Genomic DNA, 26,630 nt, shown 5'->3' on the forward strand with positions numbered 1-26,630 from the left:
TGGCCAGATGTGCACCTCAAGCTTGTTACTTTCTAGCCAAGACATAAACTCAAATATTCCCCAACCAGGACAAGTGATGTGTGTAAGCTGGAACTGCCATGCAGAGGAAGCGCTGGGACTGCCATGCAGAGGAAGTGCTGGGACTTTGGTCAGCATGCAGACGCCAGGCCTGGCTTCTCTCCTGTTCTATTGTATGTGCTGGGGAGTTGTTTTCTCTGTTGTGCTAGGAGGACAGGGCAGCTGAAATCTGCTGACTATGGGCACCTCTTGTGCTGCTAAATCCCTATTTGTTCAGCTCAGAGCATTTTATACAAAAAAAGAAGCATCCTTTGCTGAGCATCAACCAAGTGAGCCACAGAATCGTGTGAAGTGCGCTGCTAATTGGAGATCACTATTGGGGCTGTATTTAGTAAGAGGAAGAAGGGAGTGCGCAGGTGAGTGTACACATTTATTTACCTGGTCCATCTCTAAACTAAGGCTCATTGTTTTCCTATCGGTAATCCTTCCTGGGCATGTGTAATACATCTTCGCAGCATGTGAGGGCGCTGGATTTGTACTTTTTACTGCCCTAGGGCAGCTATCAACACCCCCGCCCCTTACCAGCAGTTTCATGGCACCTCTGTCTTACCTGGACCCACTCAGGTGTAGACTCAGGGCCATTTCTGACATGTCTTGTCCTTGTAAACTTATCGGCTCCTGACCGGCTCACAGGGCTCTGCCATCATAGAGACGGCAGGGCGAGTGAGCCGCGGTGGGGAGATGGCAATGTGATCGGGGGGAGCGGTGAGTACGTGCGGAGTCGGTGAGTCGAATTCTACGCCCTGCCACAGCAGAATCAAAACAGTGCAGATTTCAATTAGGGTCGTCCTTAAATGATTAAAAACAAAATCTAGCAAGTATTGTCAGAGTTCAATGTCACCAATAATTCAGGACATAGATTAGTGATAGGTATAATGTAAAGACTGAGGTTAGACGTTTAGAGTTATGGTGAAAGGATATACTTAATGCTATTAGCTGTGGAATGAGTAAGGCCACATACAGACATCAGACCATAGTCTTTGGAAAATGAAAGATCACAGACCAATCTTACCACCCTTCATGTAGTATGAGAGCCATACTCTACACAGTCTTTTCTATGGAGCTGAACTCCACATCAGAAAAAAATCATTGCAAGATGCTGCACACACAGATGCTGTACAGACACAAAAGATCAGTATCTGCAAAAGAACTGTTCCTGCCAAAAATCCATTCCTGCAAATTGCAATGATAGTCTATGAGATCTGCAGATCATCATACACACATGATTTAACTGACATTCATCTGCAGATCTGCAGACCTGAAAATCCATCCTGGTGGATCTGATCTGCAGATGAATGTCAGTTAAATCATGTGTGTATGATGATCTGCAGATCTCATAGACTATCATTGCAATTTGCAGAAATGGATTTTTGGCAGGAACAGATCTTTTGCAGATACTGATCTTTTGTGTCTGTACAGCATCTGTGTGTGCAGCATCTTGCAAAGATTTTTTTCTGATGTTGAGTTCAGCTCCATAGAAAAGACTGTGTAGAGTATGGCTCTCATACTACATGAAGGGTGGTAAGATTGGTCTGTGATCTTTCATTTTAGTCTGATGTGTGTATGTACCCTAAGGCACAGATAGGAGGGATAATGCCTTTTGGTTAGATGAATGAGGCACTGAATAGGGCTGCATTATTTAAAGAGACACTGAAGCGAACACAAAATTATGATATCATGATTTGTATGTGTAGTACAGCTAAGAAATAAAACATTAAGATCAAATACATCAGTGTAATTGTTTCCAGTATAGGAAGAGTTAAGAAACTCCAGTCGTTATCTATGCAAAAAAAAGCCATTGAGCTCCACGACTTTCAAAGTCGCAGAGAGCTCTGTCTTCTGAAGCTTATTATCTCAAGTGTCTGGCGCTGTATTGTTTTTTTTTCCTGCAGAGAACAGTTCAAAAATTCACTGGCCTGCTCTGTAAAATCATTTAGAATGCTGAGTAGTGTGTAAACTGCAAATATAAGAGAATGATGCAATGTTATAAGAAAACTATATAACTGAAAATAAAAATATGAGAATGGTTTCTTTGCTACTAATGTTCTAGTAATTATCTGTACTACACAACCAATTCATTATATCATATATTTTTTTCCGCTTCAGTGTCTCTTTAAGGCCGGTTTCACACCGCAGGGCAGCGTTAGCAGTGTGGTGTAATCAGATGATCACACGGCAACACGGTAATCCCCCAGGAAGTGAGGCTAGTGCTCACTTCCTGTGGCTGAAAAATGAATTTTGTGGAAGTGTATTGAAAAAATACAGTTCCACGCAGGTGCGTTGCAACGTGACCACAAAAACCGTTTAAAAAAAAATCTGCATCGCCATAGACTTACATGACTTCCGGTTTGGTGCACGTTGTCGTTGCCTACCAACGCGCTGTTTCTCCAGAGTTGCCATGCGGCAAATATGTCATGCCCCATAGACTTTCATTGGCTTGGTATTACCCTGTGGCAAACCAGAATATTGCAACGCGCCGGTGTGAAAGGGGCCTCAGGGACAACTGAAGTGAGAAGAATATGGAGGCTGCCGTATTTATTTACTTTTAAACAATAGGAGTTGAATGGCAGCCCTGCTGGTCTATTTGGCTGCAGTAATGTCTCACCATAAACAAGCATGCAGCTAATCTCATCAGATCTGACAATAATGTCAGAAACACCTGATCTGCGTGTTCAAGGTCTATGGCTAAGGCTGCTTTCCCACCAGGACGTTGCGTTTTAGGGGACGTTATAGGTCACATAACGTGCCCCTAATGCAACGCCTGGTGGTGTTGGAGCAGGGCGCTACCTAGAGCTGCGTCATGCAGCTTTTGGTGCGCCTTTTTTGTGCTCTGGGATGCGGAGACCACGTGATCCGCATCACGTGGTCCTGCCAGCCAATCGCCGCACAGAGCGGCCGCTCCTGGAAAGTAAACACTGCACATCACAGTGCAGTGAATATTAATTAACTCAGTCTAACACGGCTTAGCCGCGTAGAACGCACAGCATGCAGCACTTTATTTAAACGTGCTGTGTTGCAATATAACGCAATGTGGGCACTGTGAACAGCCCATTGATTTTTCATTGCTGTGCGGTGAGCTGCGTTACAGGCTGCACTAACGTGTAACATCTTACTGTCAAAGCAGCCTTAACCACTTGAGGACCCACCCTTTACCCCCCCTTAAGGACCAGCGCTGTTTGTTGTGATCTGTGCTGGGTGGGCTCTGCAGCCCCCAGCACAGATCAGGGTGCACGCTGAGCGATCAGATCGCCCCCCTTTTTTCCCCCCTATGGGGATGATGTGCAGGGGGGATCTGATCGCTTCTGCCTGCAGGCATGTTGCGGGGGGGGGCACCTCAAAGCCCCTGTCCGCGGCGACATTCTCCCCCTCCCTCTCCTACCTTTCCCCCCCGGTTATCCGGGCTGCACAGGACGCTATCCGTCCTGTGCAGCCAGTGACAGGACGTCCCCTGTCACATGGCGGCGATCCCCGGCCGCTGATTGGCCGGGATCGCCGATCTGCCTTACGGCGCTGCTGCGCAGCAGCGCCGTACAATGTAAACAAAGCGGATTATTTCCGCTTGTGTTTACATTTAGCCTGCGAGCCGCCATCGGCGGCCCGCAGGCTATTCACGGAGCCCCCCGCCGTGAATTGACAGGAAGCAGCCGCTCGAGCGAGCTTCCTGATTAATCAGCCTGCAGCTGGCGACACAGAACTGCGTCGCTGGTCCTGCAGCTGCCACTTTGTCGACGCACGGTATAAGCGTGCGGTCGGCAAGTGGTTAAAGTAATAGAGGCAGAGGATCAGCAGAATAGGGAGGCAACTGGCATTGCTCAAAAGGAAATACATATGGCAGCCTCCATATCCCCTCTCACTTCTGTTGTCCTTTCATTCTTCTTACATGATGGTTTACTCAATATTAATGATGGTGTCAGATAAGAGCTGATGTTACTCAGTGTGACTGGTAAGCTATTTTTATGCGGTGTCCCTCATTAGTGTACCTGGGGGAGTCTCTGTTGCACTGATGGAAGTAATGAAGACATGCTTAGCTTGTTTGTCTCTACATATGACCAGGAATTATTAAGATTCCTTAGCCTGGAGGAGGCTATAGCAATACAAATATAATCTGAGTGCAGATGACTGGCAGGGGCTGCAGAATAGGTCGGCTGTAGCTGAGGTGAGTGAACACTTGATGTTCTTATGATTTTAGACACTTTTCTCAATATTCTTGTTATGTGTATTTTAAGCGGTGATAGTTTGCTTTGATTGGCTATGCACTTATGTTCATGGTAGAATATTAGCCTGTATCTGTAAGTGGTATACTGATGCACTTTTTGTTCATAAGAAATAAAGACTACTATCTGCTTATAAGTAGTGCCTACCAGTGGCGTAGCTAGGGAGCTATGGGCCCCAGTGCAAGTTTTACATGTCCTCCCCCCCCAAGTATTCTTTACATAACAATTGATACGGTGCACCAAAACCTACCAAGGACAACTACAGTGTCAGAGGAGCAAGAAGGGGGATAGGGAGCAGCTTGTTAATAATTACCACTATTTATAGTATTTATAGAAGTAATTATTACCAGCCCCAGACCAATAGAGAGCTAATACTGTGGTTGAAGGAGGGCCTCTTGGGGCCCCTCTAGCCCAAGGGCACAGATGCAGTTGCAACCTCTGCAACCCCTATTGCTACGCCACTGGTACCCACAATGTGTTTTATTTACTTGTTAGTTGCAAAGGCTATTAAAGCACACCTGAACCAAGAGGGATATGGAGGCTGGCATATTTATTTCCAACTAAACAATGTTGTCTTGTTGGTCTTCTGCCTTCGACACCTTTAGCCCCACAGACCATGAACAAGCATGCCAATCAAAGAATAACTGGATTAGCCACATGCTTGTTTCAGGTGTGTGATTCACACTACTGCAGCCAAAGAAATCCATAGGACTGCCAGGCAACTGTTATGAGGAGTGTAAAGACACTTTATAAAAAACATACTATTTATACACTTCCTGGGTTTTCACAGGTTGAAATATTGTCTTGGAAATCTAATACACACAATGCAATTTTCTGACAGATTTACTGTCAGATTGATTATTTCCAACATGTCCAAAATGATTTCCAATTTTCTGTTCATGTCTATGAAAAAATACTTTTTAAATCAGATCGGACATGTTGGAAATAGTTGATCTGACCATAAATCTATCAGAAAATTGCATTGTGTGTACCAAGCAGCATTAAGGAGTTGCAACAATCAGTACAAACCAGATCTAAACAATTACAGTTTCATTGGCAGATCAATTGTTCTGGTATTGGGGCCTCCCTTTGTATGCTAATAAGCAGTGCTCATTTCATTTGTGTTAATATTACCACCCATCCCTTTTTAATGGAACTCAGTCCTGTATAAGAATTCAATAAAACTGTGTGTGGGCTCTGTATGCTCTGTATGTGTGAGCACTACAAACATTGATCAGTACCTATGTAGTGAAAAGCTTCTATACACAGTCCCATGATGGTAACCGAGCTAGCCAACCGTAACATCCATATTCTGCTGCTGATGTTCTACTGTCTGCACCAGTGATCCTGATGTATAATTTTGCCTTTTTAAAACAGAAGGTATTTGCCCTACTTCAGCTTTAAAGCACATCTGAAGTGAATAGAATATGAAGGCTGACATATTTACATCCTTTTAAACAATGGACATTACCTGGCTGTCTTGCTGATCCAATGCCTCTAATACTTTTAGCCATAGACCCTGAACAAACATGCAGATTAGATGTTTCTGACTGAAGTCTGACTGGATTAGCCACATGCTTGTTCCAGGTGTACGATTCAGACACAACTGCAGCCAAAAAGGGCAGCAGAAGTGCCAGGCACCTGGCTTTGTTTTAAAGGAAATGGATATGACAGCCTCCATATCCCTCTCACTTCAGGTATATTTTAAGAGAGCAACTGTGGTTTCCCATGATGCATCACTCCTGAATAGGCAAATTATCTCTTTATGCCCTTGAAAGCCAGGCACACATCCAGAACCGCTGGTGTATAGTGAGGCTATAGCTTATATATTTTACACATCAATCCAGCATCCATACAGCCTGTTTTGGACCTTCTGGTCCTCACAAGTGCATGGCATGGATTGATGAGGTCCTTTCAGGCTCTTTTAACCCTTCTTTTTTTTAAAAAAAACCCTCTTAACCCCTCTTTTTTTTAAAAAAAAAAAAGGGTGCCCCCCCCCGACCCGTGCGCTGCCTGGCCAATCAGTGCCAGGCAGCGCTGAGGGGTGGATCGGGACTCCCTCTGACGTCACGACGTCGGTGACGTCATCGCGCCCGTCGCCATGGCGACGGGGGAAGCCCTCATGGAAATCCCGTTCAGAACGGGATTTCCGGATGGGCATATGTGCCGGCGGCGATCAGCGCATACGGGTGGACGCCGCAGGGAGGGGGGGAAGCATGTAGCTAGCGCTAGGCTAGCTACATGCTAAAAAAAAAATGCGAAAAAACACCCTCCCTGCCGTGCGCAGCTAATTTTTAGAACGGCAGGGAGGTTAAAGGACAACTATTGAAGAAACTGTCATTCTGTAAACCTCACGTACCTACAGAGCTAATAGCCAGTATTGCTATTTGCTAGTACGTAATTACTGGAAATATATCTGGCATTTAGAATTTTAGTTAATTTTGATAGTTGTCCTTTTAAAAAACTATTGAATGGGTATGTTTTGATAGTAAGTAGGAGCAGAGACTTATCTGGGTATTCCATAGTGATCCTCATGGTGTCCTCAATGTCACTCAGCTTTTCTACAATGTAGTATATGGTCATAAAAACAGGACATCTAGAGGTCAAAAAAGAAAAATGCTGTTGGTGTATGGTCTGTACCCCTATTAGAGCATAAAGAAACTCTGTTGTGTCTCAAGGTTAGATTTATTTCCTTTCCAGAAAACTGGCCTTGTGGCCTCTTGTTTATGATTCTGTTATGCTTTACATAATAATGCAAATTACGTGGCAGCAGAGGTGGCGTGTGCAGCCAGTCTCTATGTCCCCTCCTAACCACTACTATGTGACTTAAGAGCTGCATTACCTGTTAATTGATCTAAGCATTCAAATGCAGGTAACAGTACCGGCGGGGTCCAAATCTCTCCCAGCGCCTAGGACCACCACCCGCAAGCTACACCCCACTTGCATTATTATGTGAAACTTAAGTCTCTTTCTGAGGCAGAGGAGATAGTTTGTTTGGTTCAGCCCTATATCTGGGACTGCAGGTATAAGTACACTTGCTGCGCCTAAGTTTGCTGACAGGATTACCCTGCACTTGCAATTCTTTGTGTTCTCCACTCTGGGAGACCTTATGCGGATAGAGCCGCGTTAGGCGGCTCACTCTAACGTCCTCTCCTGCACCACCAGGCATTGCGTTAGGGGCACGTTATGCGACCATAACGTCCCCTAAAATGCAACGTCCTGGTGTGAAACCAGCCTTAAGGAACACTGTTGCAAAAATCATAACATTTAAAATACATGTAAACATATACAAAGAAGAAGTACGATTCTTCCAGAGTAAAATGTGCCATTAATTACTTTTCTCCTATGTTGCTGTCACTTACAGCACATAGTAAAAATCTGACAGGTTTTGGACTAGCTCGTCTCCTAATGGGGGGGGGGGGGTGTTCTCAGGATTTTCTTTCTTTTCAGAAGCACTTAGTGAATAGCAGTTGCTCTGTCTAACTGCCAAAATACAGTAGTGTGCAGCGAGCAGGGAGGCCGGCCAGCATCTTTGTATACATCCTTTTCAAGGAGGGTATTTATAAAGGGTGGTATTTATAAAAAAAAATAAAAATAAAGGTCATGCTGAAAATCCCCTATGAAGAGATAAATGGACTAGTCCAAATCCTGTCAGGTCTGTCAGATGATTACTACCTACTGTAAGTGACAGCAACATAGGAAAAAAGTAATTTATGTTTCATTTTACTCTGGAAGAAACCTACTTCTTATTTGCATGTGTTTACATGTATTTTAAATTTTAAATATTTTACGGTTAAGTGGTCCTTTTATATAATTGTTAGCATTATAGGACCATGCCATTCTCTGCTGTATTTCTCCTCTATACGATCTATATTCTGTTTGATTTTGCCAGGATGGATAGTCGCAGATGGATGGACATAGATGGCTCCTGGGTGTACAGCTCTAATTACAGAAGAGTGCCAGACACGCCTCTGAAATACAGCACTCTACCAGGCAGAGAGCGACAGGCACACAGACCAGTCTCTGACATTACCAGGAGACCTGCCGATGTCAGAGGGAAATATGGCACTATTCCTGGAAGGTAAATCTACATCAATTCTAGAGAGAATGTCCGCAACACCTACAGTTTGAGTGTGCTAGGGCCCAAAACCATACGTTCGGGACTAGAAGAAGAAAACCCATCAAAAACAGCACCACTCAAGAGATCAACCTGTTTAAAGCGGATCCGAGATGAAAAACTAAATATAACAAGTGACTTGTCTATATATCTTATCTAAAGTTTAGATAGTTTACACAGCAAATCTATCTTCAAACAGCTTCAACAGTATATTAATATTTTTTCCTGTGATACAATGGGAGCAGACATGTTTTCTGCTTGTCACTATTACACAATTACACACACAGGCAAGCTTATCTGTATCTAGGCATGCTAATCTGCATATTCTGTGAAAACTCCACTCTTATCTCCTCCATTACACAGGCAACTGATCTGTATCTGCACTGCAGCTCTCAGATTGTGAAAACTCTGCCTCTGAAATCTATAGCTAGTAACACCTTTTTCACCTGCCCAGACTGAAATCCCACAATCCCTTGCAAGCGCCAAGGCACTCTGGAGAAGCTGTGGGTGTGGCTTGTTTAGTTTATAGGAAATTAGGGTATTAAAACAAAACAAAACAAGTATTTGGCTTGAGGAATGCCCTATAAACTATATGTAAGGAACACAATTATGCAATGAGTAAAAGTTCATCTCAGATCCACTTTAACACCTTATCTGCACATGCAGTCATTTTAACAATGGGGAGAGACCAGACAGATTTTTTTTCCCAAGGACTCTCCTCTGCATCATGCTGTGTATATTTACCAGGTTGCCTGCCCTCTAATTGCACTTTTATCAGCTAGCCTAGAATTTCACATTGCCTTACAACAACAAACCTGAATACAGCAGACACAAGTCAATGCCTGCCTGCTACACAGTCTCTACTTCCATGCAGTTACCAGTAGCAGAGGGAGAGGGACTGAATGAATCTCAGGACTCAGGAGCTGATACTGTACTCGGATCCCTGACTAGGATGAGTGCCTTCTCTCACTGACTCATTCATTACTGTGGTTCTTTGAATCATTGAGCTGAAGGAAATGAATGAATCAGTCAGTGAATCAGGAGTCGAGTCAGGCGCTGCTGCTGCTGCTGTGTAAACTGATACCTGAGTTAGCTAAGAGGCATTTCTTCTCTCACTACTCAGTGCAGCAGCGCCCTTCCCTCCTCCTGTCGCTCTAGTCAAGAATTTATAGCTGCCTAATGGCTCAGACGCCTCTGATAGGTAGCAGCAAAGTGATTTAGGACAACATGGTCTGTTTTAATGTTTTTTAATTTTGTGCTACTAAAGGTGTCTTATATTTAATCTGTATAATGAAGACTATTGTATACATGCTTTTGAAACTATACTCTTGAGTGGTGCTAAATGCAAAACTTTTGAACAGAGGTGCCAAAGTAGAGTGAAACCAGCTAAAAACAGTTTAAAAGGGGGAAGTTAGTGGACTTACCTCCCTCTAACGTAAACAGACAAGGATTCGTTATTTTTATTACAAAAATACCATTTATTTAGATCTCCAGCATGCAACACGTTTCACGGGAAAAGTCCTGCTTCATCAGGCAATCAAAGGAGAACAGCTGGGGAAAATAAGATCAGAGGACAAAGGACTAAGGACCAATGAACAGACAGTAGTTGAACAAAAGTCTTTGTATATTAGAGTGTCAAAAGTAGCGGTACCAACCATGATAAACAGCTATAGGTACTCATAATGTGTATACGTACAATACCTGTAGACTTAGATCAGAGTTATTTGTTATAAATAAATGTTTCCCCAAAAATTATACCCCCAAATTTATATAGCGAAACAGTATAATATAATGACAGCCATCAGAAAAACAGATACGTATAATAGAACTAATTGCATAGTGACACATAGCTGGTAGAATATACAGTACCTATAATAGTCTGTATTCCCAATATAAATGAAATAAATGAAACAAGCATTGTACATACAGAATGCATCCTAGCTAGTGGTCTAACGTAGTGTCTAAGTAAAAAAGCGTTCTAAGTAGACTATAATATAGTTAGCCTCGTGAGATCAAAAATAGAAACAAAAATGCAAAAGGTTCTTACCTAACAAACGTCTGTTCAGCAGCACAGCCTCTGTATCATGTGTCCTCGCTCGGCTGCTTAAATGTGTAATGGGCTAGCAATTAACCGATGGGCTTCCGCCGCATCAGCAGTCCGGAACCCCCTTCCTGGTTGATACTTAGGGCTATGCGTGATGATATCTTGAGTTCCTGAGTGGTGCTGTTTTTGATGGGTCTTCTTCTTCTAGTCCCTATCAACATAAATTCTGCCAACTTTCCTGAAAGAAAACCATATAGTTGATTATGCAGACAGCTCGGAATACTGTACAACTTCTGCTGATGATGATTTTTGAAAAGTAACAACAAAACAAATTCTCATAGATGAATACACATATTTTCTGCACTAATGCACCTGAAAAATGAATCATGTAAATAAATGTTTCTGTAATGAGTTTTTGAGTTCCACCTAAATAATTTAATATATTCAATGACTGTTTTCAAGGTATGATAACAAAGGTCCGATGAGAGACCAGTCTCCATACAGACAATGGCCATCCTCCAGACTGCAACACTCTACGGTTCTGCAAGACTCTACAAACTGGGAACCATTCCTACCACCAGGAAGTAGGGCGGCCTCTATGGTGAGATTGGAACATATTGGTGATTCCAGGTTAAGAGACAGATTTCAGCATGACTGGGATACAACTACAAGAAAAGCTTCAGGGTACGAAAGAAGAAGACACAAGTCGCCTGGAGATGCTGAAATGGGGAACCATTCACCTTCCCGTAAACACAACTACAAAGGAAAGCTTCTAAAAGTGGATACTCTCTATGGAGAATGGCAGCCTGAGTATACCCTGGAGAATAAGGGGAAAGTACTAAAATCAGGTGAATGGGAACCTTTACCTTATCCACCAAAGGCACTGCAGAATCAGATGTTATCCCAAATAAATAAACTTGATCTACCTTCATTAGAGAACACAAAATCAGTGATAATACCCAGTGAGGCAACAAGTCAGGAGAAAAAAAGTTGGTGGTCCAAGCTTGTGAAACATTCCAAATCTACAACCACTACTGTAGTCAGTTCAGAGACCTCACAAGAGAAAGCCAGTAAGTCCCAGGCTGAGCAAAATTATGTGAACTATGTGGTCCCCAAACAGCAAATATTAAAAGAAAATGTGATGCAAGTGAGGAAGAGAAAAGGACCTCCACCATATGTTCCACCACCATCTTATGATTATCCGCATCGGACCCTCTCTGTTAGCAAAGATAAATTAATTCACATTCAGGGACCCTACCATAAAGTAACTACTGAATCAGTTGTACTAAACAAAAGAGAGGATTTCCAAGAAAGTAGAGAAAAAATGCCAAGGTATAGCGTAGATCACCAAAGAACTGCCAAAATAAATTTACCAGACACCAACGTGAGAGAGAACCGGGGAAAAGCAGACAAGAAGCCCAAACATAGCAACACATATCACAATGTAATGCAGGACCGAAAACTTCCCCCGGCATTCAGGACATGGGCAGCATCTAATTCTGATGACTATCTAGATCATATATATGAAGTTGTGGAAGGAAGGAATTCTCCAGTTGCCCCGAGTATACCTACAGACCAGAAATCTAAATATGATCAGACTCATGGCATGATGTATGGCACAGTTGCCAATCCTCAACCAGGAGGTCCATTTACTCATCACACATTACCAAGAGTAAGTGGCAAAGCAGTGGAGGACAGAAGTGAAGTACTCAAAAATAAGACTACTGCAAATAATGGTCAGAAGCAAATGCATTCATTTGATGAACGTCCACCGATTCCTCTGCATGGAATGAAACTGCCACGAGAGTTAGGTTTCAGTTATACAAGTGGAATATTTCAGCCTATTGATAAAATGTCAAGAGGAAACTACTCAACCCAAGAATCCAGAAACCATGATACAGAGATTGAACAGAGAAGATCACTAAGAGTTAATTCTAGTAAAGAGCCAAAGCTTAGAGTTCACTCAAATTCTGCAGCCTATAAAACTGACTATGGTTGGCAGAGTCATACTCTTCCTTTGAACAAAGACTATATGAAAACATTTAAGTACGAGGACATAACTCATCGTGACCCAATAAAACATAAAAGCATATCCAAACAAGATCTTGGGTTACCCAAGGGGCGAGAACCTGGAAAAGTCAATACTCTGCCAGGCAGGGGCCGTGATCGTTATCGGTGGAAGGATGAAGATAACCTGAAGCTAGAGAGGAAATACAATATTTCTGAGCCTTCTATTACACACAGCAGTAAGATGGGTAAGAAAAAACGTACCGCAAAGGACGTTGCAGAAAAACAGCCTTTGTCTTCCAAAGAGAATGATGGCTTCTTTGTCATAGATGCAACTTGTGTGCTAGTTAGGGCAGAGTATATATTTCCACCAGTTATGGAGCAAGTTACAATCATATATGATAGGACATCTAAAGAAGAGATTTTACCTGGTAAAGAGCATTCTCCAGGTGCCTCCAATAATGAGATAACACCTAGTTGGTCACCTCCTCCAAGGAATGCTTCAGATTCAACAGTGAAAAACTTAAAGGAAAGGAACCATTCAGATAATTACCAGTCTAATGAGCTCTTCACAGAAAGAGTAGCTCCAAGAAACCATTCAGATAATTACCAGTCTAATGAGCTCTTCACAGAAAGAGTGGCTCCAAGCCTCAAGGAACGAGCAGTTCGTATCTTGGGTATTTCTATGAGTGATTTAGAATCCATCAATGAAGCTCAAGATTCTTGCAAAGCAAACGTGTCAGTGCCAAAATATGATAATGAGTACCATTCACTTCAGGAAAATCTTTTTGCAAATAACAGTAGAAGTGAACATAAGTTGAGAAATTGTAAGGGACTCCCATGTATTCAAGAGGTCACAGAGCTATCCGGGGATTGTGATGTTCACACTAATACTCAAAAGTCAATGGACTGTAACATTACTGTGAACACTAAAAACTTTGGCTCAAAACAAACTCTGTCAGCTTCTCACACAGAAGAAACCGAGGTCAACATGCCTGAATCATCTGCCACTGAGACGCTTATTTCAGAAATGCTACCAAAAACAACTGAATTGGATCATGGCTGTGTACAAGAATTACACTTATATAATCAGACCTCAGCAACACAAAAATTAAACACTTACCTTCCGAAGGACATTATCTTAGATGAGAGCCAAGGCAGTGACTCCACGACTCTTGAATTATCAATGACTGAGAAGCACCAGGACGATTTTGAACCCATGGTCACGGAAGAAATCTGTAGAGATAATATTGTGGAACTGCATGCCACTAAAAGGCTAGAGGAAGATAACTGTATGTCAAAGGCTAAAGACAACCAATGTCCCATTAAAGATAATTGTATGTCTGTACACAACAGTAAGGGAACACATTTCAGAAACAATGAGCAGCCCATACCTGTGAATCGGAGTCCAGAAAAGAGGAGTAAATGTGAAAAAGAATCCACACCATCTGCCTGCCATGCTACATCTCATGTGCCCGATCATCCAATCATTCCACAGACTACTAAAAGAGTTAGCCATCTGGTTGTTCAAGCACCTTCAATAAAACCCCAAGTTAGAGCGTACACCAGAAAGCCAAATTACTTTGCCAAAGACCTGAGAGAGGCCGTGTCACGTATCAGACGCCACACCGCCCCTGATTCCGACACTGATGAGGATACAGATCAGAGATCATGTACCTCTGCTCATCATGAGGTCCAGCTACCAGTTGAAAGTATAACTGCTGGTAGTTCTGATACATCAGATTCTGAAGTTACTGTAATAATGTGTGACTCAGAGAATGATGAAGATTCTTTTTCTGATGATACTGCAAGTACAGAGAATATATGCAAGCAAAATAGTGAAGATGTGCCTATGGAAGACACACCATCTCCATTGGCATCCTTCCAACACAGTGATTCTGCAGAACAGCCATTGGGTTTCCAGGTACTGCCACAGGAACCAGCCTTAGATCTGAATAGCTGCATCCAGGAGATACTTCAGGATCTCAATAAAACCGAAGAATTCTTTGATGGTGAAGGCAACTAACAGCCGCACAGTGCCATCAGCCCCAGGTAACTTGGTGTGAGCAATATGACAGTTTGGCTGAAAGTAAGGCATTTTTTGCCATTTTCTCAGAAACTATTAACCCAACTGCGATGCTGTTATACCACTAGATAGAGTAACTCTTAGTCCATGTATACTTTATTTGTGTATGTCTAGGCACTGCAGAACCTTGGATATGAAGCAGAAACAGAATAGCTATCAAGTTTTTGTCCAAAGACAGATGTACTGCTGCTGCAAAATGCTCATGAATGTGTGTGGCGGGGAGACAACTGATGAGAGTAATGTGCAAAGATGGGTGAAAATGTTTAAACCGTTCATACAGTCATCTTTGGTCAAGAAGTCAAATGACTTTGTTTCTGGTTTATATCCAACAGCAACAACAGCAACACACGTTTGTGAAATGCTTTTCTCCTGCAGGACCCAGAGCCTATAAGCTTGTCTTACATCAGTACATAGTTGCGGTTTGTGATGTATTACAGAGAAAAAAGTTATGTGATCATAAATGCCAGAATAAACAGATGGATTTTCAGTTCATTTGGAGATGTCTTGATTGTGTGTTGCAAGGCATTTCAAAGGGTAGGGGCAGCATGACATCAAGTTATTCAATTTTGTTGATATAAGGTCGTGGGAGGTGTGACAAAGTTGCAACAAATCCTTCAGGTATCCAGGGCCCAGATCATGTAGATATTTGAATGTTAGCATGCCATTTTATGGGTAGCCAGTGGAGTGAGCAAAGCATTGGTGTTGTGTGTCGATGGTGGGGTTGGCTTGTTATCATCCTTGCAGCATCATTCTGTACAAGCTCTGAGCAGTGTAGGTATTTACTTAGGCCTGCTTAAAGTGCATTGCAGTGTTCTAGCCGTGATGTGATGACTAGTATTGGAATATCCTCTGAATGATATTTTTTGCATGTTTCACAACATCTGAACTTTGATTCCTGAAGATTAATTCCCTATCAATCAGTACACCCAATCTGCGCACAGTGTTGGAGCTAATAAGGTGTGAGTTCCCTACCCTCAGTTGTGCTGGAGGTGCTTTGCTGCTAGGCACTGACCTCCAATGACAAGAACCTCAGTTTTGTCAGCATTTAGTTTAAGCTAGTTGTCATTTGTCCACTCTTGAAGCTCAGCTAAGCGTGTGTTTATTTTTTAGAATGCAGTCTGTCATGTAGGGTAAGAACGATAAATATAGCTGGGTATCAGCAGCATAGCAGTGGTATGTCCAAACGTGTTTTTGGATAATTTTTTCGAGTGGTAGCATGTATATAATGAACAACAAAGGGGACAGTATCAGACCATATTTTAGTGGTACAGGGTTGGACTAAAAAAGCCCCAAGGCTACCCTTTGTGTTCTGCTAGCGAAGAAGGAAGAGAACCATTGGAGGACTAAGCCATTGATGCCACAGTACTCTTGCAGCCTAAGAAAGACTTAATGATCAACTGTATCCAAGTCAAGGCATGCATTATGCTTACTCTATCTGGTAACGTAAAAGCATCACATTTGGGTTTTGTACTTTTGGAGAAAATGGCAAATGGACATTACTTTCTATACAACCCTCATTGTACTCGAATTTTGAAGTTATTGCAACACAAGGCAGATGTATGGCGAGTACACAAGTACAGTACAAAAGAGTAGGGTAAGGTAGGTCCTTTATTAAAATTTGTAAACCAAATTAGAAATTTATCTGAACCACCGGCCATACCATTGTTTTTGCTTTTGAGAGAGACAAAATAACTTTTTGCTATTTGTGTCCGTTGTAGATAGAGATTCCTCTGCTATTTCTGATACGACAACAGGGAGTAAGGCAAAATGGGGTTCATTCACTAAGAAAAATGGCGCCAGTAAACTCCTGATACTTGCGCTATTTAAAGGGGTTCTGTGGATCATACAAAAAAACCAACAACTAACACTTACCTGGGGCTTCTACCGGCCCCCTGCAGCTGTCATGTCCCACGCCGTCCTCCTACGATCCTCCATTCCTAGTCGCCAGCACCAGTCCATTATTCAAGGTTAAGAAATGGTGGGGGGAAAGGCTGCGCGTCCCTAAACACATGCTGCAATTGAATGGTTAATCGCACAGGCATACACCGCCTCTTCTAGACTGAAAAATGCATGCCCTGCATCCAAGACAAGTGCTAACATTTATTAAACTAGGAGGAACTTTAGCTTCCAATATGGTTTGCATGCAAAGTATATTATACTAGACACTTGCGCCACGGTGAGGCAAACCTCCGGGCAAGTGACCTAACCTAAATTTAAAACCTTGGGAGCAGCTAAGCAAAAAAAATGTGTAACTTACATTTGGTTGAACAGCGAGGAGAACGCCAGCGCATACCACTAAGGCTGCATCCGAAATGACCACCAGCTCAGTGTGCAGCACCTAAATAGATTTTCTACACACTTTGCATTCAATTCAGATGCAAATCATATGCAAATCTGCTACTACTTATTATGCAAACAGGAAACTCAGGAGGAGGGGCTGGGAGCAGCTAACCTGACAGTTACATAGTTACAAAGTTAAGAAAAGGTGGGGGGGAAAGGCTGCGCGTCCCTAAACACATGCTGCAATTGAATGGTTAATCGCACAGGCATACACCGCCTCTTCTAGACTGAAAAATGCATGCCCTGCATCCAAGACAAGTGCTAACATTTATTAAACTAGGAGGAGCTTTAGCTTCCAATATGGTTTGCATGCAAAGTATATTATACTAGACACTTGCGCCACGGTGAGGCAAACCTCCGGGCAAGTGACCTAACCTCACCTCACTGTTTAGCCGGAAGCAGTGTGTGTATCAGCGTATGCAGAGAGCGAGCAGAGGACCAGCGGCGACTGAGCGGCGATGGGAACGCAGGGAGGTGAGTCGTTTAGTACAGGCTCCCCTGCGCATTGCTCTATGAAGTCTGGAGGGGGGAGCACGGAGGCCAGCCCTGGGAGAAGGGAGGACATGGCTGCGGCTCTCCCCTCCATGCAGCGCACCCCCTCTAGGGTGGCTGGGGTCACCCCACCTGGTGCGGGTCGTACCCCCGTCACCACGCTAGTGTCGCCAGGTATTACAGATATTTAAACAATTTGTACATAGTGTTAATTATTTCAGAGAGGATTCAGAGTTCATCAAGTTTATGGCGGATGGGAAAAAGCTGTCTTTCAGTCTGTTTGTGTGTGTGCGGATTGATCTAAAACGTTTACCTGATAGGAGCTAAAAACAAGGCATTTCCAGGGTGAGTGTTGTCCTTGATAATGTTTTTGGCCCTTCTCACGCTGCGAGTATTATACAAGAGTTCCAGTGATGGTAGCTCAGTGCCGATAATGGCTTCTGCTGTTTTAACAACTCGCTTCAGGGCTTCTCTAGTAGCCTTCGTGCAGCTGTTGTACTAGGCCGTCATGCAATTGTTCAGAACGTTTTCTATAGTGCATCTGTAGAAATTAACCAGCAGCTTCTGTGGGAGGTTAGCACTCCTTAGTTTTCTCAAAAAGTAGAGGCGTTGTTGTGCTTTGTTGGGACAGTAAGAGAAGAAAACAGAAGCTGCTGGCACTGCAAAGGTCGCTCCACATCCAGGAAAGGGGAGGAGGGGGAAGAGGGAGCACTGCGCAGCCCCAGACGGAGGTGTAAACAAAGTGTGTCTTCAGCGTGCTCAGGCCCAAGTTACAACATGACTGGAAGGAGGAGAGGAAAGCGCCGGCACTTGCTGTCATACACTTTATTGAGACAATGATAAAATTCATGCAGGAAATTCTTCCAGACAAAAAACGGAATAACACATACCGTGGGTTGATGCAACAGGTGCGGTGGGTGGGGTGCCTGACGGCCGTTTCGCGCAATATGCGCTTCTACGGAGGCTATACGGGGTGGTCTCATCACAGGCTGGCTTATAAGCCCATCCTAGGCCTGTGCGCGGCGATCCGCCGCCGAATATGCCACCTCCCCCAGGTCGTGACGTCACGCCTCCCCATTGGCCGCTCACCAAACAGGGGCGGCTGGAGGCAAGTGACGTCATACACATCCTGACTACGGTGGCTCGACAGGGGAACACTGTATTAGGTTTCCCAGGCAACCAGTGCAAGTCGAGCCAACAACGTAAGTCAGGAAGTGCTGCTGCCATCTTGTGGCCAAAATGGAAATTGCAGCCCCATAGCTACAAAGTGCGTAAATAGAGCAGAATCAATGCTGTTTATATGTAATGAGAGAAAAAAATAGTAGATGGAATATCACTCATCTTCACAATTTTTAAAACAGTGTTTTTAGTGTCCCTAGGCTCACTGAGCCGGCTAAAGTGAAAATTATGCAAAACTCCCTTTCCCTTAGACCTATGTATGCTGTGATGGTTGGTTTATGGCCTTATGTTTTGACCTTTCTCCTTAGTGTGTCTAAATTGTGTAGGGATGGCTCCTGCCATGCAGGTGTGATCTATTCCACACACATAGGCCCGTTTTTATGTCTCCTTAGCAGTTTTAATATTATATGTACCAATGCCCTTTGCCTCGAAGCTTACTATACCTTTCCAGTGAGGGAGAGGAACCAACATCTACACCCTCCCTCACGCATTGTTTTTAAGTTTCCAATATGTCCCCCACCACATCTATGAGCACAAATGGTTTTAAGCGTTTCTGCAACAATTATGGTCCTGGAACCACTGATCCTGCTTGTTCACGAACAACTACATATTTGTTTTTCACAGTAGATCACAATATGATGCACCAAGTTTTTGTGGTGCTCACGTTTGTTCTGGTTTATATAACCAGCCACCCTTTTATTATGGAACAATACCACTGTTAATAATTTGAGCATCACATGAGTTTTGCATAATTTTCACTTTAGCCGGCTCAGTGAGCCTAGGGACACTAAAAACACTGTTTTAAAAATTGTGAAGATGAGTGATATTCCATCTACTATTTTTTTCTCTCATTACATATAAACAGCATTGATTCTGCACTATTTACGCACTTTGTAGCTATGGGGCTGCAATTTCCATTTTGGCCACAAGATGGCAGCAGCACTTCCTGACTTACGTTGTTGGCTCGACTTGCACTGGTTGCCTGGGAAACCTAATACAGTGTTCCCCTGTCGAGCCACCGTAGTCAGGATGTGTATGACGTCACTTGCCTCCAGCCGCCCCTGTTTGGTGAGCGGCCAATGGGGAGGCGTGACGTCACGACCTGGGGGAGGTGGCATATTCGGCGGCGGATCGCCGCGCACAGGCCTAGGATGGGCTTATAAGCCAGCCTGTGATGAGACCACCCCGTATAGCCTCCGTAGAAGCGCATATTGCGCGAAACGGCCGTCAGGCACCCCACCCACCGCACCTGTTGCATCAACCCACGGTATGTGTTATTCCGTTTTTTGTCTGGAAGAATTTCCTGCATGAATTTTATCATTGTCTCAATAAAGTGTATGACAGCAAGTGCCGGCGCTTTCCTCTCCTCCTTCCAGTTGTTGTGCTTTGCCAGTTAGAGCTAAAGCATTGTCAGCCCAGGACAGGTTCTCAGCGATGGTGACTCCCAAAAATTTGAAGCTGGAAACTCTCTCCACAGCCTCTGCATTGTTCATTGGCGGTAGGTGAGTGGTCTTTTTGGTGGTCCAGGAGTAACAGGAGTCTACTAGCGCTATTTTCTTAGTGAATCAACCCCAATGTTTTTTAGAACTAAAAAAAGGTTCTAACATTTCCCCACTCTAATAGAATAAACATGTTTTACTGTCATTGGGCTCTATTCACAATGCTTCTTATAACTGTGTTATTTATCCGTTAACTGATAAAAATAACCTTTCAGCACACTTACTGTACAAACAAAATAAACACTAAAAGTAAGTTATTCCTGATTAACTTCAATTCAATATTACTTTTGTTACCTTAATTCCATTATATTTTTGCTCTTTGGAAGCTTAAAAAAGTAACATAGATAAGGTGAAAACAGGTGAAAAAGCTTTGTGAATTATGTCAGTTAGAGAGAATACTTGACAGTGGTCATGAATATAGAGATCTAAATCGATAATTTGATCAATGATAAACTTGATCTGACAAAATGCAACTGAAATTTAAATGATTACTCAATGAAATTTGATGAACAGATCACAACCTGCACAGCTGAGCCCCCCCCCCCCCCCCCCAAAAAAAAAAAAACCCACAAACATACATACATACAAAAAAATATGATTTTAGCAGGATGTGCCACCATAAAACAATGATTTAACCAAGGCCGTTTTAAACCAAAGGTGTTCCATTGGAGTGCCATTGGCACTGGGTGGCACCATGCCCTTGGATTAAGTCCCACCCCTGAACAAAGCCCTACCCCCAAATGAAGCCCCACCTCCCACAGGTTTTCGATCACCTGCTTCTGCTGCATGTAATTGTGTAGTATGTTAAAAAAAGGAGATTTATTCACGCAATAAAAGCATTGCACTTACTAGAAGTGACAGTTAAAACACATCTCAAGGGTGAAAACTTTTAGTGGACCTCAGGTTGGGTCCTGTCACTGTCACTTTGGCCAGTAGTGGTCGGTCCCAGCTGGAATAGGGAAAGCAGGCTAACATCCTGATGGTCCTCTGTCAGTGACGTCACAACGCGTTTCGGCTTTCCAAACCTTCGTCAGGTGAGTCCTTGAAGTAATATGAGCCCTGCCATTTATATTTAGCAAGCCAGGCTTTAGACATGTACACACTTACGATGGAAGTTGCCCATTGGGGATCGGCAACTGATCCACTAGATGACACAAATGGGTCAACACACAGTACAGACATAACCTTAGCTGTCTAGCGGAGGATGGATTCTGCTGCAATAAAGGAGGGGAGGGGGGCGGCGCAGAGGACCAAGCAGTGCAGGGTGGCTGAGGAGGGGGCCCCTAAATGTATTGCTCTGCTTGGGGCCCTGTATGGTCTTAATCTGGCTCTGGTCCCTTCCACTCAGGCTTAACCCCATTGAATTATAATCATGACAATTGCTTTTACAGAGGATAATTTCCTGCTCTCATGCTGCATTGCCTGGTATCAGGATTTTTATTTCCTCACATGATTTGCCTGCAATTAACCAATTGGGTGCAGTAACCAGCACAGGAGCATCACTGCACATTTCACTGGGCCACAACTTTGCAAAGAGACATTTTTTTTATATATAGCCTAGTCCATTTCAAGAGCAGTACAATGCAAGAAGAAAGTGGATTTCTATTTTATAAATAAGCTCTCTAGGTATATACTGTACAGATTAGGTAATGACATTTATCTGATTTATCTGATACACTTTACTAATTACATGGGCTTGAGATCTGATAGTCTTTCAGTACTTTCAGGCGGGTTACCTAATGAAGAAGGTGATCCCTACAAAGGTGTTGTATGTTTCATCGTAACCCAAAACAGCGCTTGAAATCTGGGCGCCCCCATAGGCCGTAATATGAATTGCGACTATAGCAGCGCTCAGACAGTTCTTTGGGTGCTGTCAAGACGGAGCCCAAATTACTTTACAAACAGCATATTCCGGCCTCCAGCAGTGGCTTGTAGCTAAATTACGTCCTTGCCCAGAATCCATGGCGGCCTGGAGGGGGTATAGTAATTAACACCGCCGGGACTGCGTGGAAAAGTCACTTATTTTTGTAAGCGACAAAACTAGATTTTGGAACAAGCATGTGGAGAAAACATTGACTGAAGACAGAACATATATGAACACAGGATGGTGAAATAGTAACATTAATAGTGTCACACAGCAGGCCCAGCACTCTAAACCAGCAATAACGTTACACCAGTGGTACTAAACACTACACACTACTTAGCACTGCCCTCAGCTTGCCTCTGGCTGTGATGACATCATTTAGTATAAATGAATGCACTGGAGAGGTGCATCATATGTTTGTTTGCCATGTAATCTAGTAGCCAGTTAGCATCCACAACTTTAATGTTGTGGGAAGCAGAAGACCCCTGCTTAGATGAAGGGCATCCTTCCACATCATCAGTCATTTTGATGCATTGTATCTTCATTCTGGAGACACTATTAGGCATACTGGGGGAGATTTATCAACGAATTGCCGACAGTTTTTTCATCTTAATCTGTTCTAACCGGCAGGGAGAATAGTTCTGCATGATAATTAGAACCTTCTTAAAGAGAACCCGAGGTGTGTTTGAAGAATGTTATCTGCATACAGAGGCTGGATCTGCCTATACAGCCCAGCCTCTGTTGCTATTCCAAACCCCCCTAATGTCCCCCCGCACTCTGCAATCAGACATAGATCACAGCCGCAGCTGTGTGGAGCTGTGTTTACATCTGTAGTGTCAGTCTCGGCTGCTCCCCTGCCTCCTGCATAGCTCCGGTCCCTGCCCCCATCTCTTCCCTCCAATCAGCGGGGAGGGAAGGGACGCAGGCGGGGACTGGAGTTCTGCAGGAGGCGGGGAGAGCAGCATACTGACACTATAGAGAAAAACACAGCCCGCACGCTGTGTGTCGACAGCGAGGCTGCGATTTATGAGGGATTGCAGAGTGCAGGGGGACCTTAGGGGGGTTTGGGATAGCGAAAGAGGCTGGGCTGTATAGGCAGATCGAGCCTCTGTATGCAGATAACATTCTTCAAACCCACCTCGGGTTCTCTTTAAATCCTAGGAATAGTGGCAATTTAGCGTGGATTTCTAGAGCTGCACTACAGTTGAGAAAAGTGCAAATCCATCCCTAAAATGCTGCCGAGTAAGAAGTGCTTGATAGCATTTCTACAGATGTAGAATTGCAGGCTAGACATGATTGCAGAGTGCAGGCTAGACATGATTTGTGTGGTGCTCCTCCCCCCTGCTGAAATTCTCCTTAGAGCCTGCTGCTATCAATACAGCAGGTGTGTTGGTTACCTCAGCAACAGCAATTTCCCTCACACACTGCACTGTCTGAGAGACCTTCCTAGCTCCTCCTATTATACAACAGTTTTAGAAGGAATCTGAACTCTCTGATTTCTTCTTAAGATGCCTGAGACAGTTCTGTACGGATTTCTAAAAACCTACTAATATTTTGTCACAGACACTCTTAAAGGGACACTTAAGTCAAAAAAGAAAAAATGAGTTTTACTCACCTGGGGCTTCCAATAGCCCCCTGCAGCTGTCCGGTGCCCTCGCCGTCTCCCTCCGATCCTCCTGGCCCCGCCGGCAGCCACTTCCTGTTTCGGTGACAGGAGCTGACAAGCTGGAGACGCGAGTGATTCTTCGCATTCCTGGCCACAATAGCGCCATCTATGCTGCTATAGCATATATCATATACCATATAGCAGCATAGAGGGTGCTAATGTGTCTGGGAACGCGAAGAATCACTCGCGTCCCCAGCCTGTCAGCTCCTGTCACCGAAACAGGAAGTGGCTGCCGGCGGGGCCAGGAGGATTGGAGGGAGACGGCGAGGGCACCGGACAGCTGCAGGGGGCTGTTGGAAGCCCTAGGTGAGTAAAACTCATTTTTTTTTGTTTGACTTAAGTGTCCCTTTAATAAATGTCCCCCACTGTATGCAGAGCATTGCTTATATGGCAAAGTATGGTAATTTACATCCAAACTTACTTGTTGCTTATTACAGTCGCAATTCATGGGGCCCCTCAGCAAAACTATTGATGAGGCCCTCCAAATGTCCACACCCCTTCCCTTGGTGCCCTTCACGGCCTTAGGGACCATCTCAAAAGCGTCATAAAACAAGTGTGGCCATCATGATCCTCACACCCATAACAAGTGCAGCCACAAAACATCTGATCTGAAGTGCAGTCCCCCTGTGTCGGAGGAAGGGAAGTAGTTGGGGCCCTAAAGTGCCTGGCCAGTGTAATGGTTAAGGGCTCTGCCTCTGACACGGGAGACCTGGGTTTGAATCTCGGCTCTGCCTGTTCAGTAAGCCAGCAGCTATTCAGCAGGAGACCATAAGCAAGTCTCCCTAACACTACTACTGCCTATAGAGTGTGTCCTAGTGGCTGCAGCTCTGGCGCTTTGAGTCTGCCAGGAGAAAAGCGCGATATAAGTGTTTGTCTTTGTTTGTCTTTAAAGCCGCTCTTGGCCAGGGGCTGCTCCCCTCTAGTTACGCCCCGGGCTTGTTAGTAAACAGGTTTGGTTTAAACTAAATTGGCACAGAAGAGGAAACTGCTAACAAAGATTCTTCTCTTATTGCTTTTTTTCTACCCATAGAATTGTCATTATGAAACGCATCGGCCAAGTGTCTCCGAATGGAAGAAGATGAAGCACAGGATCTTTTGGACATACGTGTTTTCTACTCCCCAGCTTTCTTTCCTTCCAAGGAAACCGTAGATTTGTCCAGTGACAGACATGACTGGCAGGCTAGTCCTCCTCATCAGACATTTCTCACACATCTTTAGCAGGACTGCCCTACTCAAATAATAACCGGAAACATGTAAATAATAATTATTATTAAAAGGGTGCTGTTTTATATTGCTTTACATATAATATGTCAGGTACTTCAAGAAAATACATTTGTATTTTTAGCCATAGATATATTACAGTGGCGTAAGGAATGGTGGTAGGAATACCTCTGGCAATTCTCTAGATGGAATGCAGCTAGACACTCTATCAGGTTTTTATTGGTGTGTTCCCATTGGAGAGAATTCTTCTGTGAGATATTAAGTGAATAGCCAAGAACGGTTTCCTGGCCATCTCATCAGGGTTCTCTTCTGGCGCAATACCCAGAGACCTCTGGAATCAGGCTACCACATCATTGCATAAGTCCAGCCTCTTGCAGTGCCTTCTGGGAGGGGATGCGGTGCATGCTGTCACTGACTAGCCTTCCTGCTGTTTCCTGTGGGGAAGGGCATTGATATGTGAGCCACTTACATTTCCTATCATTGCCTGAGGGAGGGGCTATATTAAGGAGGATATATAGAGAATGTGGTCGGGTGAGGTTATGGGAAGATGGAGCATTACCTTCCTGATACTCATCCTCCTTCTACTGCTAGTTATTGTTCAGACAGCATGAAGTGATTTGAAGTTAAAGGGAACCTAAACTGAGAAGGATATGGATTTTTCCTTTTAAAATAATACCAGTTGCCTGACTCTCCTGCTGATCATGTGTCTCTAATACTTTTAGCCACAGCCCCTCAACAAGCATGCAGATCAGGTGCTCTGAAGTCAGACTGGATTAGCTGCATATGCTTGTTTCAGCCACTACTGCAGCCAACAAGATCAGCAGGGCTGCCTGGCAACTGGAATTGTTTAAAAGCAAACATCCATATCCCTCCTCAGTTAAGGTTTCCTTTAAGCAGCACAAGCTACCCAGTACACTTGTATGTTAGTATGAAAGGGGTGTTGAAGGGTGTTGGAAAATGTATTTTTGAGTAGAGGTAAACGGAAGAAAAAATTAGTGTGGACATAAGCTTTAACTGCAACTCTTCTTCTGAGGACAGCTGTAAGTGACAAGAAGGGAAGGGAATTCATTCCAATAGAATGAAATCTGGAAAGCCTTCCTACTCTTTCCAAAGTTGTAAAATATAGTGTAATGCTGCACTTACCGGTAATTGAGGATCTCTTTACCTTTACGCTGCCTCCCTATTCCAGGTTTTATAAGTAATAGTAAGTACACAAATTATTTAATGACTTTATAGGAACTGGAAAATATACAGTATATTCCATTTGTTCCAATATATTACTCTGATGTTGTTAACAGCAAACTTACTTAAGGCTGTAGTTAGAGACAGATGGAGGCGCCATCTTTCTTCCCTTTAACAGGTGTTACTTTACTGACTGTCAATCTCATGATCTGTATGTATTTTCTGACACAAGTGTGCAGATCAGGTGTTTCGAGTGAAGCATGGCTTCATTAGCTGCATGCGTGTTCTTTGTGTGTGACTGAAGCAACTTAGGCCAAAGATAGGTCTGACAGTCAGGCGATATGCATGTTCTTAAAGGCAATAATGTTGGTGGTCTCCATAATTATTTCACTTCAGATTAACCTTTAAATCTCCTTTTTTTCAGAAAGGAAAGTTCTGCTTTCATGTATTTTATAGACCAGATACTGCGGAGTAAATGGCATGCAAAAGTATAATACAACCCACAGTATCCATAATAATCCAACCACAAAGCCATAACATACTGTACAATAACATTTCACAGTGTTTCTGCTATTCTTGTTCATCTATGCAAAAGGTCTATATGTTTTCAAAATGTTGTCATAAATAAAAGATGAAACAGA

General features: G+C 43.6%; 1 protein-coding gene across 2 annotated transcripts; it reads left to right on the forward strand.

Annotated features, from left to right (window-relative positions):
* The first annotated feature begins 339 nt into the window (after positions 1–339).
* Positions 340–26,630, forward strand: DDN (dendrin). Of its 2 annotated transcripts, none has more exons than XM_068267684.1 (4): positions 340–434; positions 8,185–8,373; positions 10,916–14,512; positions 24,617–26,630. In XM_068267684.1, exons 2-3 carry the CDS (start codon positions 8,186–8,188, stop codon positions 14,484–14,486), a joined length of 3,759 nt encoding a protein of 1,252 aa, XP_068123785.1. In that variant the 5' UTR covers positions 340–434; position 8,185; the 3' UTR covers positions 14,487–14,512; positions 24,617–26,630. The 2 variants fall into 2 exon arrangements, with proteins under 2 accessions (XP_068123785.1, XP_068123784.1); XM_068267683.1 differs by lacking the exon at positions 340–434 and adding an exon at positions 7,881–7,972.

The sequence above is a fragment of the Hyperolius riggenbachi genome, chromosome 2 (genome assembly GCF_040937935.1).
Source record: "Hyperolius riggenbachi isolate aHypRig1 chromosome 2, aHypRig1.pri, whole genome shotgun sequence".
In the NCBI taxonomy this organism is placed as follows: domain Eukaryota; kingdom Metazoa; phylum Chordata; class Amphibia; order Anura; family Hyperoliidae; genus Hyperolius; species Hyperolius riggenbachi.